The sequence below is a fragment of the Odontesthes bonariensis genome, chromosome 3 (assembly GCF_027942865.1).
Source record: "Odontesthes bonariensis isolate fOdoBon6 chromosome 3, fOdoBon6.hap1, whole genome shotgun sequence".
Lineage (NCBI taxonomy): Eukaryota > Metazoa > Chordata > Actinopteri > Atheriniformes > Atherinopsidae > Odontesthes > Odontesthes bonariensis.
This window is the reverse complement of record NC_134508.1, coordinates 7904772-7921071: the sequence shown is the minus strand read 5'-3', so window position 1 is coordinate 7921071 and position 16300 is coordinate 7904772. Positions and strand designations below refer to the sequence as shown.

Here is a 16300-nt window from a genome sequence, read left to right as displayed (position 1 = left end):
TAAGATCCAACCAAAAGGTTAAACCTGGTTCTATAAACAGAGAGGAGGCCTGCAAATGGTTTATCAGCCGATTCTCAAATTTAAATCTGGCTTCATGATGCAATTCATCATTAATTCCATCATGTCTGTACGAGGACTACATGCAAAACCATGAGTGTGTTGTATACTAAGTAAATAAGCCCAATAACTTCTCCTGCTAACAACCCTTTTACCGGCTGAACTACCATAAAAGAAGAAATTCTGGATGTTTTGTTGGTTTGTTGTTGTTAGAAAGAGAAATGAATACTGAATTTTAAAGATGGATGAATTAATCTGATACTGGTGTCTCTAATTTCTTATTTGTGCCCTTGTAAAACTGAGTAAAATGTTTAACTATTGAATGAACCATGACAGATGAGGTGGGGAGACCTTTATACCGATGGCCTTTTCACAATAAGTTTCCATCAGGATGTAACATCTTCTCTTCATGCTGAACTGAACTCCATCTCGCTCTCCTCGGCAGGGACGTTGCTCGGCATCCAGCTGTACATATGCAGAAAATGAGCCTGTACTGGATGTATAAGAACATTTATTAAAATTTTTCATGAACCTCAACAGGTTTAACAGAGCTAGAGGCTATCTAAGCAAATAAGCAAATAAAAACACTTTTGAGTTCAGCCATTAGCTTTTCAAATCCTCCTTCTGTAGCTCATCAAACATAATCAAATAAGTCTTTTACAAGAGGCAAAATTAACAAAAAACATTACAGATACAAAATAATGAACAATATTTCAGTCCAGGTACTGAACATTTTTTAATCTTGCTGTAGCACAGTCAATAAATACTTTTACAAGAGGGAATATTGCAAAATAAAAAGTCAAAATCTTAAATTAAGAGTACCTGATGTGTTCCTATAAGTTATTCCACTGATTGAGTTGCCTTTTAAACTAGCCTACCCACATTTTATCCATTTATTATGCCTAAGGTAGTTTAGTAAATAGGCTATAAAAGGAAGAATAGGATATTCTCTCCCGTTTTTCATCTGCCATGGAACCAGACACTGTTTCAGCCTAAATGCAAACGTTGTGTATTTGGCGTAAGAAATGACAGTGGCCTACAGGTAGGCATGAGCGTCCACACAACAGAGAAAACAAATCTCTCACCTCCCTCCACTTCACTCTCAGTTTCCTTGTTGCTTCTGACTCTCCTCTGTGAGAATTTCCTTATGTCCACGACCACGATGACGGCAATCCATCAATGTGTAGATGTTCATGTAGCCTACTACACTTCGATTGGTAAAATTCCCGACTGATGTCAGGACAGCTGAGTCGCTGCCCATCTTTCGCCGCAGGCTGAAACCCATCTCTTCAGGAAACACTACCCTGATCCGCCCTCTTAGGACATCACCTGTTTCGTCCCAGCTCCTTACACACTTATTTGTTTCCTAAATGGTCTTTGTTTTCTAAATTGTCTTCCTATTTGTCTCGGTACCTAACTTACCGCACTTACTCTAGCACTAGTTATGCTCTTAGCTGTTTGGTTTTGGAAGGAAATGCACTTGTGATTTCTTGTGACCTGAAGTTCTTTTGTCTACCGATGTGGAACCCACTTCTTGTAAGCCGCTTTGGATAAAAGCGTCTGCAAAATGACCGTAATGTAATGTAATGTAATGTAAAATGTGTGGGCTACTATCCGCTGATAAATATGACGTGCGGGCCGCAGTATCGTGCCTTCCATTCGCTGAACAGACACAGACGCACCCAACGCCTGCGAATACAACCTCTTCACTTCACTCTTTGGTAGACCTGTGCAGCATAAAGTAGGTTACGTGGTTGAAATAGGGAAAATCTTGCCTATGTTATCCTTCCTTGGCACATCAGTTGTAGTAGTCTGAAGGATGTATGTGGGAATTTTTACTGGGGCACAACGCATGTTTCCCTGCTCCTCTCCTCACACAGATGACACAATATTATGGCTTTACCATCTGTAACTATGAGGAAGATCTACTGAGATGGAACCCAAATATCTTGCCTTGTTCGGTGGCTTAAAAATTTATTTATTCATTCAGTGATGAACACAGATGGAAGTAGATGAGAATAGTTCTCTTTTGTGTCTGTGACAGATTTATCAGCCAGCAGCCAGACGGTATTCTGTTGGATCCCGACGACAGCTACTGGTGTCAGGCACTGGAGGACCTGGAGACCTGTGGACAGTCTGAACTACTCCGAGAGATAGAGGTCAGTGAGCGTCTAACTCGAAGCGCAGGTCGTTAGCATTAAGCAGCCTACGAATGCACGTGGTGCTTGAAAATGTTTCTTTCTGCATAGATGACAGGTCCAAAAACATGGTACAGCATCATACGTGTGGAGCAAATGTATGCAATTAGTTCATTTGAAGGTGTAATTAGAGTCAGGTGTCATTAAATGGGACGACAGCGGGGTGTAAGTGGGTGCTGGTGTATTTATATAACAGGGACCTGTCAGAGTTATCACAGCACAGGTTTTATAGAAGTGTATGATGAGGTTTTTGACAACCTGAGAAAAAGTTACTGGGTATAATAATCAGGCCGGTTTAAAAAGCCATATTTAACAGGTTTGGATTTCACCATTTCACTCAGTGGGTCTACATGATGAGATTAATTCGATCATAGCTATAGTTGGGTTATGCTCCTTATTTGAGCAAGGGTAATTCTCCTTGGATATATGGCGGTGAATGAATCGGATCATAGGCACAAAGCATGTCATACCCCGGTATGATAAGTGGCACTGTACCCATTCCAACTGTTGCTAATAGAGCCACTTCCTGTTGACCTCTTCACCACCAACAACAACAACAAACTCAGGCATTGGAGAAAGATGACGAACGCAGAGCAAGATGAAGCTACGTCCCTCTACATTTGGTCTGTGATGAGCTGCTTGTTGCACAAACTCGATGCCCAACGGAGCATTCTCCATCGCATTGTTTCTTTCTTTCTGACGGCGACAACAACAGTAATATCGTCTCCTTTGACTTCAGGGTCACGAACCCGGGAAAAAATCTTGAGCATAAGCAGAACGCAAAGTCCAATTCACCACGTGCTTCAACGTCTACAAGCAGGTTTAGTGTGACTTTGAACCGAGTTATCTCGGGGTCTTAATCCGATCGCGAGTAACCCGATCCGATACAATTTCTTGTCAGATTAAGGTGTCTACATGAACTTAATAACTCAGTCTTATTGTAATTTAGCCAATTATCTGATCCTTTCAGTGCCATGTAACCCCACTGACCGTTAGATTGTGGACAAATAGAGGAAATTCCAGATCACTCTTATTTGGGTGTGGTTATACATGACAAATTGTCTTTCAGTGACAACACTGATGCAGTGTATAAAAAAATCTCAGCAGCGACTGCACTTCCTCCGGATGCTCAACCGGTTTGGAGTGTGCAAAAAACTCATGGAAATGTTTTATTACTCCTTGATTGGATCCATCTTGACCTTTGCCATCATCACCTGGTTCGGCAGCCTTACAATAGGTGACAAAAAAAGGTTAGAACACATTGTAAAAGTCTCAAGTAAGATTGTCGGAGTGAATTTACCAATTCTCTCAACGACCTTTGGTAGGAGACTATACTCCAAAGCCCAGGACATCATACAGTGTCCTCACCATCCACTCTATCGTGAGTTTGAGCTCCTGTCCTCAGGCAGGAGATGTGCCGAGGCAGGAGATGTGCCAAGGACCAAAATAAACAGGATGAAGAACTCATGTGTACCACAAGCCATCAGCCAGCTAAACCAGAATTTGAAATAGTTGCCCCTCATGTTTTATGGTCCTATAGTGCTTTTACCCCCCCTTTCCAGTGTTGCCCCTGTACGTGTGTGATTGTGTTTTAATTTCTGTAAGTTTTTAATGTTTTATCTGCCTGCACAACAAATTTCCTGATGAAGTTGAAGTTGATCAGGAGTAATCGACCAACAAAGATCAGTAATCGCCCTCATAGTGACAAAGGAACCCAGCATCAGGAGAGCACCGAACAGGTCACTGCCCAAAAAGAACACTGCAGCCCGTCTACACTTTTAAGAGAACGTGAGCAAGTTTTAACGAGGGTAGAATCGAATTCAATGTGTTAGGTTTGGAGACAGGAAGACCCACCCCCCATCCACGCAGCATGGTCATGGTACTGTTCTGGTGTGGGCCTGGGCCGGGAATGCTTGCAGTCATTGATTACACAATCAATTCTGCAGGAAAAGTTTAATAAATGTGTTTGAACGGAATCTAAAGAGAAAATAATCCAAAGTCGTTCTTCTGAAAAATGGTCAGGGAAGGATAAAGTGAATGTTTAAGTTAAAGATCCAGTAAAAATGATGCAGACATGCCCAGATCTATATTATTTATTCAATTGGAGTATTATGTGATGCACAACAGTCTTGCCATAGTTTATTAGTAATTGTATCTCACCCATGTGTTGGTGAGATGTTTTAGGCTCCATCAGCCAGAATATCTCAGTTCTTTTACTTTGGGATGTAGAGCGATCCTAAAGCAGACCACATATGATGAAGCTGCAACTATGAATTTACACCTTAACCTCGTCATGGAAGGATAAATCCAGCATTATCAGAAGAACTGTGACACCACCGTAACTATTAAAACTTTATATTTAAAGATACACAAAGACGGGACAGATGTTAAACTCTTTTCCAGGCATCCATCATGACGGGCACAGCCATCAGTCTGGGTGTCGATGGTGTCAACAAGCCTCCACCCGAGTCCATGCTGAGCCACAGCAGGATGAGCCCGTTGAGGAGAAATTCCCTCCTCCATCAGGGAAACCTGCTCCACCAGAGTGCACACCTCCATCAGGGCGTCCACCTGCACGAGGAGGCCCATCTACACGAGGAGGCCCACCACCACCACCAAGGTCGGGGCCAAATGGAACAGAACTAGGGCTGGCTCTCTTAAAGTTTCACTTGCTGAGTTGGCAACATTTAATGGAGTGCCTCTTTAATTTGAATGGATTTAAATTAATTTGTTAGCATGTAAAAAGGGGTTGTTTGTTTAAAAATCTGTAAAACCTGCATCCAGACACCCACCTGAACGAGGAGGCCCATTTCAACCAGGAGGCGCACCTGCACCAGGGGGCCCATATTCACCATGACGGCCAGTCCCCTCTTCTGCACCACGAGTCCAAGTCCAAGGCGTCATTGAGAGTATCGGAAAGAACGTGGGAGTCCCGCCGGATCAAAGAGGAGATGCAGGGAATCTTATCCCCGACGCCTCTGGAGCTGCACAAAGTGAGCTCAAACCCTTTTTTCTTAGAATTCTGTCGAAGTTCAGGGTCTGCTCTGAGCCAGGATGTATTAAAGGCATAGTTTGCCTCTTTTCACATGAAGCTGTATGACATCCCATACTAGCAATATTATTTATGAACATTTTCTTACCCCCTGCTGCGTCCTGTGAGCCGAGTTCCAACCTCGTTTTGGCGTTGACAAAGGTAGTCCGGCTAGTTGGCTGGGGCTTAAAAAATAAAGCGTTTTGCTTCTCAAAACAATATGCGTTCAAAAGAGTAATACATTTGCATCACAAAATCGTCCACCAAAAAAAGTCAGACCTCACAATCGCTTGGCGCTACCTTCGTCAACGCCAAAACGAGGCTGGAACTCGGCTCATAGAACGCAGCAGGGGGTAAATCAAATTTAATAAATGATATTGCTAATATGGGATGTCATACAGCTTCATGTCAAAAGAGGCAAACTATCCCTTTAAAGTTAGGTACATTAGGCCGGAAGATGTGGAAGTAACAGAAGAGTTATGTAGGGCTTCATGTGCAGAATCTGAGTTTAGTTCAAATTTTGGCAAACACTTTTACATGTAAGCATGTGGTAAAAATACACGTTGGGTCCATCAACACTAACACAACTGAGGGGTAAACTTGTGTCTCTTAGCCATGTTTTCTGCATTAGGAGCACAAGCTACAACCATCGTTTTACAGAAACGTAAACCAGTCTTACATCATTGTGTTGTCCTTTTACAGGTAACAGTCGTAAAGGACCCAGAGTGCGATGACTTTGGCTTCAGCGTATCAGACGGTTTCTTGGAGAAAGGCGTTTATGTGAACATGATTCGGTCCGATGGGCCAGCGGACCGAGCTGGGCTCAGACCATTCGACCGGATCCTACAGGTGATCATGTATAACTAGTGTAGAAAAATATGACTAATAAACTGCAGACAGATGGAAACCGATAGTCCTTAGGGCTCCCTAAAGAGAAACTGGGACATGCTTGTTTGTGTGCAGATTATTCTGCAGCTAACCAGAGGGCAGAAAGGCTAAAAGCACCAGTGAGATTTGTTGAGGCTTTGTCTTTTCTAAGTCACCCCGTTGTGTAAATGTCCTGAATTGCTGGGGTTGCAGGGTTGTGCTGTGCAACTGCTCTGCCAGGATGTTGTACACCCTTTAAAGATGGACTAGCCAGTACACATGTGCAGACTGTAGGACATGCCCGAGGAAATTAGACCTTTGTTGGTCTTTGAAAGTAGAGCTTTGCCCACTTAGTGTTTTCATGTTTTCATGTTTTCAATTCAAGATGAGCTAATATTTGTTATAAGAAAGTCTCACTTTTAATATTTGATATGTTTGAGATTTATTAATCATTGCATTCAGCTTTTATTTACAGTCTACACTGCCACCATTGATCTGTATATTACAGTGTTATTATTGAAGTAGAGATTAGATTTAAAGTTGTAATTAGGAGTTATATCAATCTTAAACAACTGTTTGTTTCAATGCTAACAGGTTGAATAAGGGCAACTGAACTTCTTGAAGATGTTCCAAAAGGCATCTTCAGGTCTGAACTAGTTGGTGGAGTATTGGCTTAAGCTGGATTTACAGTTGACTCGTCGCTCACGGCGGTGGTGGACCGTGACGTCAAAATGAAGTTTCAGGCCTGGCGCTTGTCTTGAAAAGACGGCGCAGCGCGTTGTCGTGCACCAGTCAATTTTTGTAACTTGGCTGCGCCGAGAACGACAAACCGGATGGACCAATGTGAGAGCAGGCTCAGTCAGGAGGTGCGTTTGTACAGGCACCTGTACAAAACTGCAGTGAAACAGCACAGGGAGCACGTAAACTCCCAAAACTGGTGGACAGAGATTGGCAGAACTTTGGGGAAAAAGGGAGAGTTCTGTAAGAATGTGTGGCAGAAGCTACGGGACAGATACGTGAAGGCAAAGAAGAGGGCAGAGACTCCAAGTGGTGATGCCGGGGGCTTCAGATCTTCACCTCTTTTAACTGAATTAAAAAATTCAAATTATCCGAGCAGCAGCAGTATAATTAAAGCGGCGCTATGCAACTTTCAGTAACACGGGGTTTGTTTACCATGCGATACACACCCCAAAGCTGTAGGGGGAGCTCCGTAGAAAATAAGGCGACAGTCTAGCCAGACTGTCGTAAACCCACCAGAGGCAATTTACGGTTTATTTTTCAAGACACTGGCAGAGAGTTGGAGAGCCGTCGACAGCTAATGGAGAGGGGGTGTGTCTTATCAGGCTCCCTGGCTCGGCTCAGAGCCCTTTACGATGTGCCGTGAAGCAGTAGTTCTCGGCTCTCGTGTGTCGCAAGACTTCCAGAGGTAAACAAAGCACGCGGCGCCACAGGCAAGTTGCAAGCGCTGTTTCGGTCTAGGGCCACCAGATGGAGATGGAAATGTCACCGTTTTCATCAGAACGGGTCAGCCAAGCAATCTGATGATTGCCAAGCAATTTTATGACCATGAAAAAGTTGCATTGTGCCGCTTTAATGACAGTGTTCCTGCTCGTCATTGTTTTCTTCTCCACTTTCGTGGTTGTAGAGTAGCGGTAACCTTCACGTAGCAGCGACACCTCTGTGACGGAGAAAATTGCAATTACTGGCGCATCGATTTGCGCCACTATATATTGCGGGCACGAAATTGTGACGTCATCAACACCGCTCGCGCTAGCAGACGCGGCAACCATGCTAGAGCCTTAAGTAGTAGAGGGCATGTTTTGGTCTCAGGATCCAAGGTGTCAAACCTCCTGTGGAGGTTTGAAGTGCTTTCTTGAGGTGTTGGCTTTTCTTTTGTGTTCCCTCGGCCTTGGTGGGTACACTCTCAGCCCGGTGATCTCATGTTCTGATGACAGCTAGTTCGTCTTCTAGTGGATGATGGGATTTTAAAAAACAGGTACTGATCTGTGTGTAGGTTTCAGGTAAACCTCAGTTTTGAGACTTCCCTTCACCTCACTGTGCACAGAAGCTGTCCACCAAGTTGATGTGCTCAATGAAAGCCTCCACTGAACCAGTAGCTTGGTATTGTTCCTTTGTATGAGCTCAGTGCTTCGCCACACTCAGTGGGGTCACATGGCACAGAAAGGATCGGATTATTGGCTAAATTACAATAAGAATGAGTTGAGCAAGGGTAATTCTCCTTGAATATATGGCGGTGAATGAATCGGATCATAGGCACAAAGCGTGTCATACCCCGGTATGATAGGTGGCGCTGTACCCATTTTAACTATTGCTAATAGAGCAAATTCCTGTTGACCTCTTCACCACCAACAACAACAACAAACTCAGGCATTGGAGAAAGACGGAGAACGAAGAGCAAGATGAAGCTACGTCCCTCTACATTCGGTCTGTGATGAGCTGCTTGTTGCACAAACTCGATGCACAACGGAGCATTCTCCATCGCGTTGTTTCTTTCTTTCTGACGGCGACAACAGCAGTAATATCGTCTCCTTTGACTTCTGGTTCACAACCCCGGGAAAAAATCTCAAGCATGCGCAGAACGCAAAGTCTAATTCACCACGTGCTTCAGCGTGTAAAAGCAGGCTTATTTTGACTTTCAACCGAGTTATCTCGGGGTCTTAATCCGATCGCGAGTAACTCGATTCGACCCAATTTCTTGTCAGATTAAGGTGTCTACATGCACTTAATAACTCAGTCTTATTGAAATTTAACCAATTATCTGAGTGACATACGACCATAATGACCAACCCCTCCACTGTGCGTACACTCCTCACCTATTACTTCAGACGTAAAGACGTCCAGTTGCCCTTATTCAAGCTCTTAGAATTACCATGAATTAGAGCAGCCATTACCTTTCTCTCTGTTCAGGTGAACCATGTACGGACAAGGGACTTTGACTGCTGCCTGGCGGTTCCCCTCATCACAGAGGCCGGAGACAGACTGGAGCTGGTCATCAGCCGCAACCCGCTGGCCAACGATGATCCAGAAGACAACAACAACACCTTAGACCATCCATTGGATCTGTAACCCTCACACACAGACAGATGAATCTCTACCCATGCACATTCAGTCTTGTTAAAGGCAGGAGACGTGTCAAGTTATGAATTGTATACATAATGAGTGGAACTGGCCCAAATATACACACACATCCTAACATTTGCATGCACAGTCACCTCATCCCTATTACACAGAGTTGTACTGCTGTTATACAGTTTATTCTTTATGGAAACATTACCACAAAGCGGGGAAAAAAACACCAAAAACTCTCCTGCCAATTTGCATGGTGGTCTCACTGTTGTTCCAACATCAGCACACACTTTAGTGGCATTGCAAGGAGTCATTTCTACCGATTCTGATTTTTAAGGAATTCAATGAAAACCTAAAAAAATAAAAAAATAAAAATAAATAAGGTAGTTTCAGCTGAAGAACATAGGTTCACATGAATCTAAAATGTTTGTGTAACCAGACTGATCTGCCTTATTAAACAATGCAAGTGAATTTAGGAAATGTAAGATATTACAAAAGGGGAAAATTGTCTTGCTCAGTTTGTAAAGAAGATGTCTGATTATGGTTTGTACAGATGGAGTCCAGTTTTTTTTTTTTGTTCAGCTGTTAAAATGCAGACTTATGTTGGTTAGTAAATCACAATGAAGAAAATAAGTGCCATCATCACATCAGAAGAATGATGTCATCACAACCGTGTTTGTTTTATACAATGAAAAAGGGGGAAAAAGGAGGCATGGGTGTGATTTATTTATTTTTTTTATACTTTCTATTTTTGAAGGGCATTTTAAATTGAGTTGATTTTGGGCTGAAACAGAACGGGCAAGTGTGCATGTTACATCAGAGTAAAATTATGCTGCCAACATAAAAACATCTACCTACAACATTGAGAAGTTAATGACCAGTTTCCATTTTTTTTTTTCGTGCCAAATGCCGAGATGTTGCCAAATTGGTCATTTATAGCTGCTCAAGAGCCCGAGTAAGGGGTCTGCAGAAGGTGGGGGGCGTTTTTCAATCGCAGGTCGTGATTGGCCAAAAATCACTCATTGCTTGATCTAACTTCTCTGCATGGGAACTGGCACACAGCAAAGCTTCTCCTCTTTCTCAGATAGAGCCTTTGCAAACCTATACAGAGAATAAAACTGTTACTGGACCGGCTTCTATAAGGTGTGAATAGAAGCTAAAATGTTGCTACATGACTTAATGCACTAATTATTAATTTGCATTTCTTTGCAGCTTTCCTACTCTCAGATTACAGATTGTGTATTTCGATAGAAATCTATTTCCATTAAAGCTGCTTTCAGTCACATATTTGTCTGTCGCCAGACAGCTAAACCAGTGAAGTTGTGATTGCCCGATAAGATTAGCTCGCCACCAACAGTCACTTTTAAAATACTGCGAGGCTTCTGCTTTATTAAATCCAGACTTTTTCTTTAAGCACAGCTGACAAAAGCACTGCTCGCCGAGTTAAGCACAACATATTTGCAGTGATTTGTCACCAGAGCTTTGGAAAAACAAGCTGTTGAGGGAGTCTGAGCAGCACATGTAACCTTCAGGTCCAGTTTGGCAGTCACATTTTCCAATCAAACACCCACTGATTTAAAAAAAAAAAAAAAAGAAATGCCTGAATCCATTTTGCAGGGAGCTGTACTTGAAGAGCCCTGGGATCCCGTCATCTCGGCTCATTCTGGCCTGCAGGGTCAGAGTTGTAGCGCCTACTGTATTGAATGCCTTTAACAAAGAAACCACGATTAGCTTTAAAGTTCAGCACGATCACCTACACCTAGCTTTGCCATTAAACGTGCAGCGTTGAACTTAAATGGAAAGTTGGCCGCGTAGACTGGAGAAAAGCACGTTCTGTTGAGGGTTCCCTGCACTTCACCACATTTGCCATCTCTGTTGAGATTTAACGCATAAATGGAAGTAGTCAGAAGGCATCTGGTGTTGAAACCAGTTCATTTGCAACAACTTATGACTAATGAGTTGGCAGCTGTAACGCCACACACAGAACCTTTTTATAACATTGATGGATCGCTGCTTCTGTGCGGTTTTTGTAGGGAAAGACGGCACAAAGAGTATAAATGGAGGTTAATGACCTCTAATGTCAGGATGCAGACTATGAACAGGTCTAACCATGAGCGTGCATCTAACATGGGGAGTTAGCCTTTCAATCTGGCAAACAAACCGCTGAAGCCTGGTGGTAGCAAAGAACTGTATAAACTTTAAAACTCTTTGGGTACACATCGCCTCAAAGCTAATGCAAACAAGATAGATGAGGCCGCAAAGTGAGCCACAAATACACACTTCTAAACCAATGCAGACAGTCTTTCATGGAAATTTCTGTCAGACTATTTAAAGCTCCTCGCATAGATCTTTCAACTTTACGGCATACAAGCTTGAAACTCATCTCCTGTTTTATAACAGCAGACATTCCTTCCACTTCCTTCACCTCCTGTTTTTCATGATTTTTCTCAGATTCCTGCCAAAATGTCTTTGCTCAAGTAGTCTCGGATAAGCCAAAAAGAAACTGGCTGTTGTACTTGGCAAAAGTCTGAGTGTGACAAAGTGAAGAAGTGTGTACAGAGCAGAAGGCAATATTTTTATATATTCATGTACTGTGCAAAAATGCCGAAATGAAAGGATGCCAAAAGGTTTTTACCTACATACTTATATAATACGCGGTTCAACAAATGGGAAAAATAAAACCTAAATCAGTGCTTGATGATGCCACCATTTTCTCTCCGAACTGCACCAGTTTTGTCCAAGTCTGAGTTTTATTCCAAATCCCCTATGAGACTGTACAACAGCTCCTTTGTGGACTACAGCCTTCTGTTCTCAGCATGCTACTTCCACCATGATCACAACACTATCACTGACATTTGTCAAAAACCACCACAGATTGTTCATATGCCTAAATACGACCAATAGGAGCTCACGGGCCGCTTTATTAGCCAACACTTCAGCCCATATTCCCTCTTCACAGGAAGCACTAATCTTGAAAGTCATGAAGAGAAATACATAAGCAACACTTTTAGGTTTTGAAAACAATGCTCTCTACTATAGTACGTTCTTTTTTTTACATTGCCACCCTCATCATAATGGATGTCATATTGCTTCGATGACCCATCCTCGTAACACGTTACGGCCACGCTTCATCTTCTGAATTAGGCAGTAACACTTGTTTAGGGTAAGAAATCAAAATTTACTAGAGGATTAAACCTGGTTAGGACTAAGATGTGCCATTTGTTCTATGCCACCATAGTAGATACCCGTTAGGCCTCAGTATGCTTCTCCGTCACTATCCGTTAATCCGTCTCCGTGGTCACGGAGAGGCTCTCCGTCCTTTCGAAGTTCTCCGTCGGGATGTCGGATACGCAAGGCAGTTCACCTCCCGATCAGTAGGCGTCGCTACGTTAGACGACCTAATCTCGCCACATCTATCGTGAAAGTCGTTGATTGATTGTTCACCTTCCGGCTCCGTTCCACTCCTCACAGTGAACGATGGCGACCGAGAGAGACAGACTGTTGCAGCTTATTGATTTTGAAATGCAAATAATTTTGACCAAATGTTGACCGGCACACAGTAAACTCTTTCAAAAATGGCGGTGTTGTTGTTCTGAGAGGAAGGAGCTAAACCGGAAAAGTGATTCCGGAAATTATGTTGTTAGCCGACCAATCACTACCCTTGCGGTCTCCGCGAGTCTTCGTTGCCTCGACGGATAGATAGATAGGAACTTTGGCCGACGGAGAGCGTCTCCGGGAGGGCTCTCCGTAGCCGACCATAAATCACCCTTTACACTTCACATGCAGTTACTCTCGCTGCCACTAGATGTCGCATGATACGCCGAAATCGCCTGCACGAACAAACAATCCACGGGCTCGTGGGAGGACAGTCTCCATTTGTGAAAGATCAAAAGAATCTTGCAGGTCAGATCTGAATCCCACCTGCGTGAAACTCATGACTAGAAGAGGCGTGTCGCAAGTAAATTACCTCCACCAAAAAGTACAGGGTTGTCGATTGACTAAAGGTCGATTGGTGCAGGAATAAGAACCTAATCCATCTTTGCTGGCAAGCGTTACCGTCAGATAGAAAAAACTACGAGGCAGATCTCAGTTTTTGCTCCTGAAAATTCTGTCGCTTGGCTTCATCGTCACAGAAAAACAAACAAAAAAAAAACTATTTTAGCAGCTTTTGAACAGGCTTCTTGAGGCTTCTGCTACAGTCACACAGGCTTACCTGCCTTCTACTGGACATCTTCCAGCTTTAAAGAATTATCTAGCTTCATGTATCCGTCCTCTGCTGCTCTCAGTCTCTTTGGCAGTTTTCAGTCTCAGCCTTGCTATGCAATGTGTACTGGAAACTTTAGCTGCTCGTCCCGAGACATTAACTGTCAGTACTGTGTTGTGGAGAGCCACCATTGTCAATAGCCTTTGGGCAGCTTCTTACGATACGTCCAAGTGTCTCCCTTTCAGAGCAGACATTATATTTAACATGCCAACATCTCAATGGAAAACTTTATCCACGTATAAGATCCATCCGAGATAAATGTTTAAAGCTAATAAAGCTTTTACACAGTAGTGTGTGAACACTATAGATACCACAATGGTGAGTTTTGATTCATACAACGCATGAATAATGTAAGAATATTTGTGTTGGAGATGACAGAGCGATCTTTGTTCTGTGAAGGATTAGAGGGTTTAAAAAGGAACAATTACAACCTCTGTTCCCTTCACAGTCTCACTTTTTCCTGATGTTACATAATAGAGTTTGAATACAGTTGCTCCCTTTGAGGGAAAAAAATGGGTGAGAAAAGCAGAGTGTATGCAACTCTGCTGAAGTGATTTGTATTTCTGTGAGGCAATGTATGGGCCTAAAGTTTTCGTTTTCTTTTCTTTTTTCCGGTGTGTGTGTGTGGAAGAGATTTAGGTGGTGTACATTTCATTGTACAGTGGTGATGTTTTCAGGATGGTTTCACTCCTGTCTGAAACCCAGATGAGTTCAATGCACATGAAAAAAAAAAAATAATCGAGAAAAAAAAGAAGAAGACTCATTTCTCTACAAGCACTGAGGACAAAATAAGAAGCACACTGTTGAATATCATACACTGTAATATTTTTCATGTACGACTGAACAAACTTGTCTGAGTGCTTTTTAAATGCAAGTAGCCAAAAGAAAACAAAGAAAAACTTTTGTAAAGCAAGAAAAAAAAAATGATGCTGAGAAAAGCCTCCCAGAAATGTGTTTTGTTTTTTATTTTGATTTATGCGTGTGTGGTCATCCATCCTCCCTATGCATTCTGGGTTTGTTTAAAGCCCAATCCAGAACCGTGAGTCCACTGGTTAGGTGAAGTTTACAAATGTACATTTATCATCCCAGCGATGCGTTATTTATTGCACTTTTACAGGTGATTCAGAACTGTGACACTGATGTCTCCGATCTTGTAATTCATATCCAAGTTACAATAGAAGGATTTTCTTTGGGGAGGGGTAGAAATGTTACAATTACAAAGTCTTCAGCTTTTATGACAGTATACTGTGTTTTATTGCACTGGCTGGTCGTCATTACCCACCTTAAATCAGTGAAATACATTACATTGACATCTAAATCATATTTATCACAACATTAGCTGCGTTAAAGTGAACTTTTTTTGTGGGTTTTTCTCCAGACCGATAAGACAAAATCGTCTTTGCTCATCTGTGTCTCAAAAGCACGCTTTCTGCATCACAGATGTACATTTATGAAGCAACTATTTAACCAAGGTCTATGTTATTTTATATTTACTCACAAGCCCACAACCAGTAAACCATTCATCATCCTCCTCGAAGGGGAAATAAATAAAAACAATTAAAGTGGTAAAAATCCTAAATGAACCTTCTGGTTGTATATGGACACATTTGTAATAGAAAACCCATGTTAGCACAGTTGTGAGAGTTTTGGGGGCTCACTTTCTGTCACATTATCGCAGCCGAGAATTAGCTTTTTCCCCCCTTTTACCCATGTTGAATATTCAGAATATTCATCAGTTCAAGCACTCTTAAGAGTTTCTAGATACAATGACATGGGAGCACACCCTCTGTAGGAAGCAATACTATTAAAGTCTAAATCTGTATTTCAGAGAACAAACAGTCAGGTTAACAAATAAAGTACCTGTATTTTGCACCAAAAGCTACTGATCCACAATGAAGCTAATGGTGAATAAACATTAAGTCAAACAAAGTCAGAATTCCTCTGTTAGCTAACTGTTAGCTAGTTCAGCTAGTTAGCTAGCTTGCTGCTTCTTTGTATTTCCATTCAGTTTGTTGCACACTAGCAGAATTGCTGCATAATGTCAGCAGCTTGCCAGCTATTGATTTAACTCGTGCTTCAGATATCTTACAAGCCTGTCGCCATTCCTGTAAACATGAAAACACTCATCTCTGGATTTCTAGCCAGCTGTAGCTGTGACTCTACGTGGGGAAATTATTTTAAAGCAGCACGTCTAATCATTCTACACGTTTCCTATGATTACATGGTAACTTTTTGTATAAAGCTCGTAACATTTCTATGTTTTCTGTTTTTAACAAGTTTACATGTAAATTCTTGATGCGATTCCGGATTGGGCTGTTAATGGTACATGTGTTGATATTGTGTATTTTTTTCAAATTGTGTAAAGGTATATTCTATGTAATATAGTATTTTTGTATGACAACATTACTCTTCCGGAAGATGGGAAGAAAAAAAAAATAAATAAAAAGAACAGAAACATGAAGTGTATACTTTGTTGTTGTCATTCTCATTTTCTATTAAATGAGTGTACTGCTATGCTTCTCTTTTTGAGAGAGGGAAAGATTAAAAGCAAGAAAAATAAAACGTTTAACTTTACGTTGGATGAGTGGCCTGTTTTATTCATGCATGCATATCAGGGGACTTTATGTTTTCAACCAGCAAAAAAGAAACTCTTCTATAGCTAAATACGAACAAAAAGTTTTTTAAAAAGTGACATTAAACATGAATACCGCAGGAAAATGACAGAACAAGGCAACAGGATTGCATTTACGGAGGCATTTAAACTTTTAAAAGTTGTTCCTCAGTTTTCACAACAAC

At 41.9% G+C, this 16300-nt stretch overlaps 1 protein-coding gene across 5 annotated transcripts in view; it reads left to right on the top strand.

Moving 5' to 3' along the window:
• The window catches only part of LOC142376708 (glutamate receptor-interacting protein 2-like), a 402317-nt gene extending 386257 nt beyond the window's left edge, over positions 1–16060 (top strand). For all 5 annotated transcript variants that reach the window (XM_075460179.1, XM_075460180.1, XM_075460177.1 and 2 more), the window contains exons 21-25: positions 2102–2216; positions 4659–4875; positions 5040–5248; positions 5989–6135; positions 9082–16060. In XM_075460179.1, the coding sequence (XP_075316294.1) occupies positions 2102–2216; positions 4659–4875; positions 5040–5248; positions 5989–6135; positions 9082–9240 (847 nt within the window). In that variant the 3' untranslated portion in view covers positions 9241–16060. The remainder of the gene's footprint in view (positions 1–2101; positions 2217–4658; positions 4876–5039; positions 5249–5988; positions 6136–9081) is intronic.
• Positions 16061–16300: the final 240 nt, after the last annotated feature.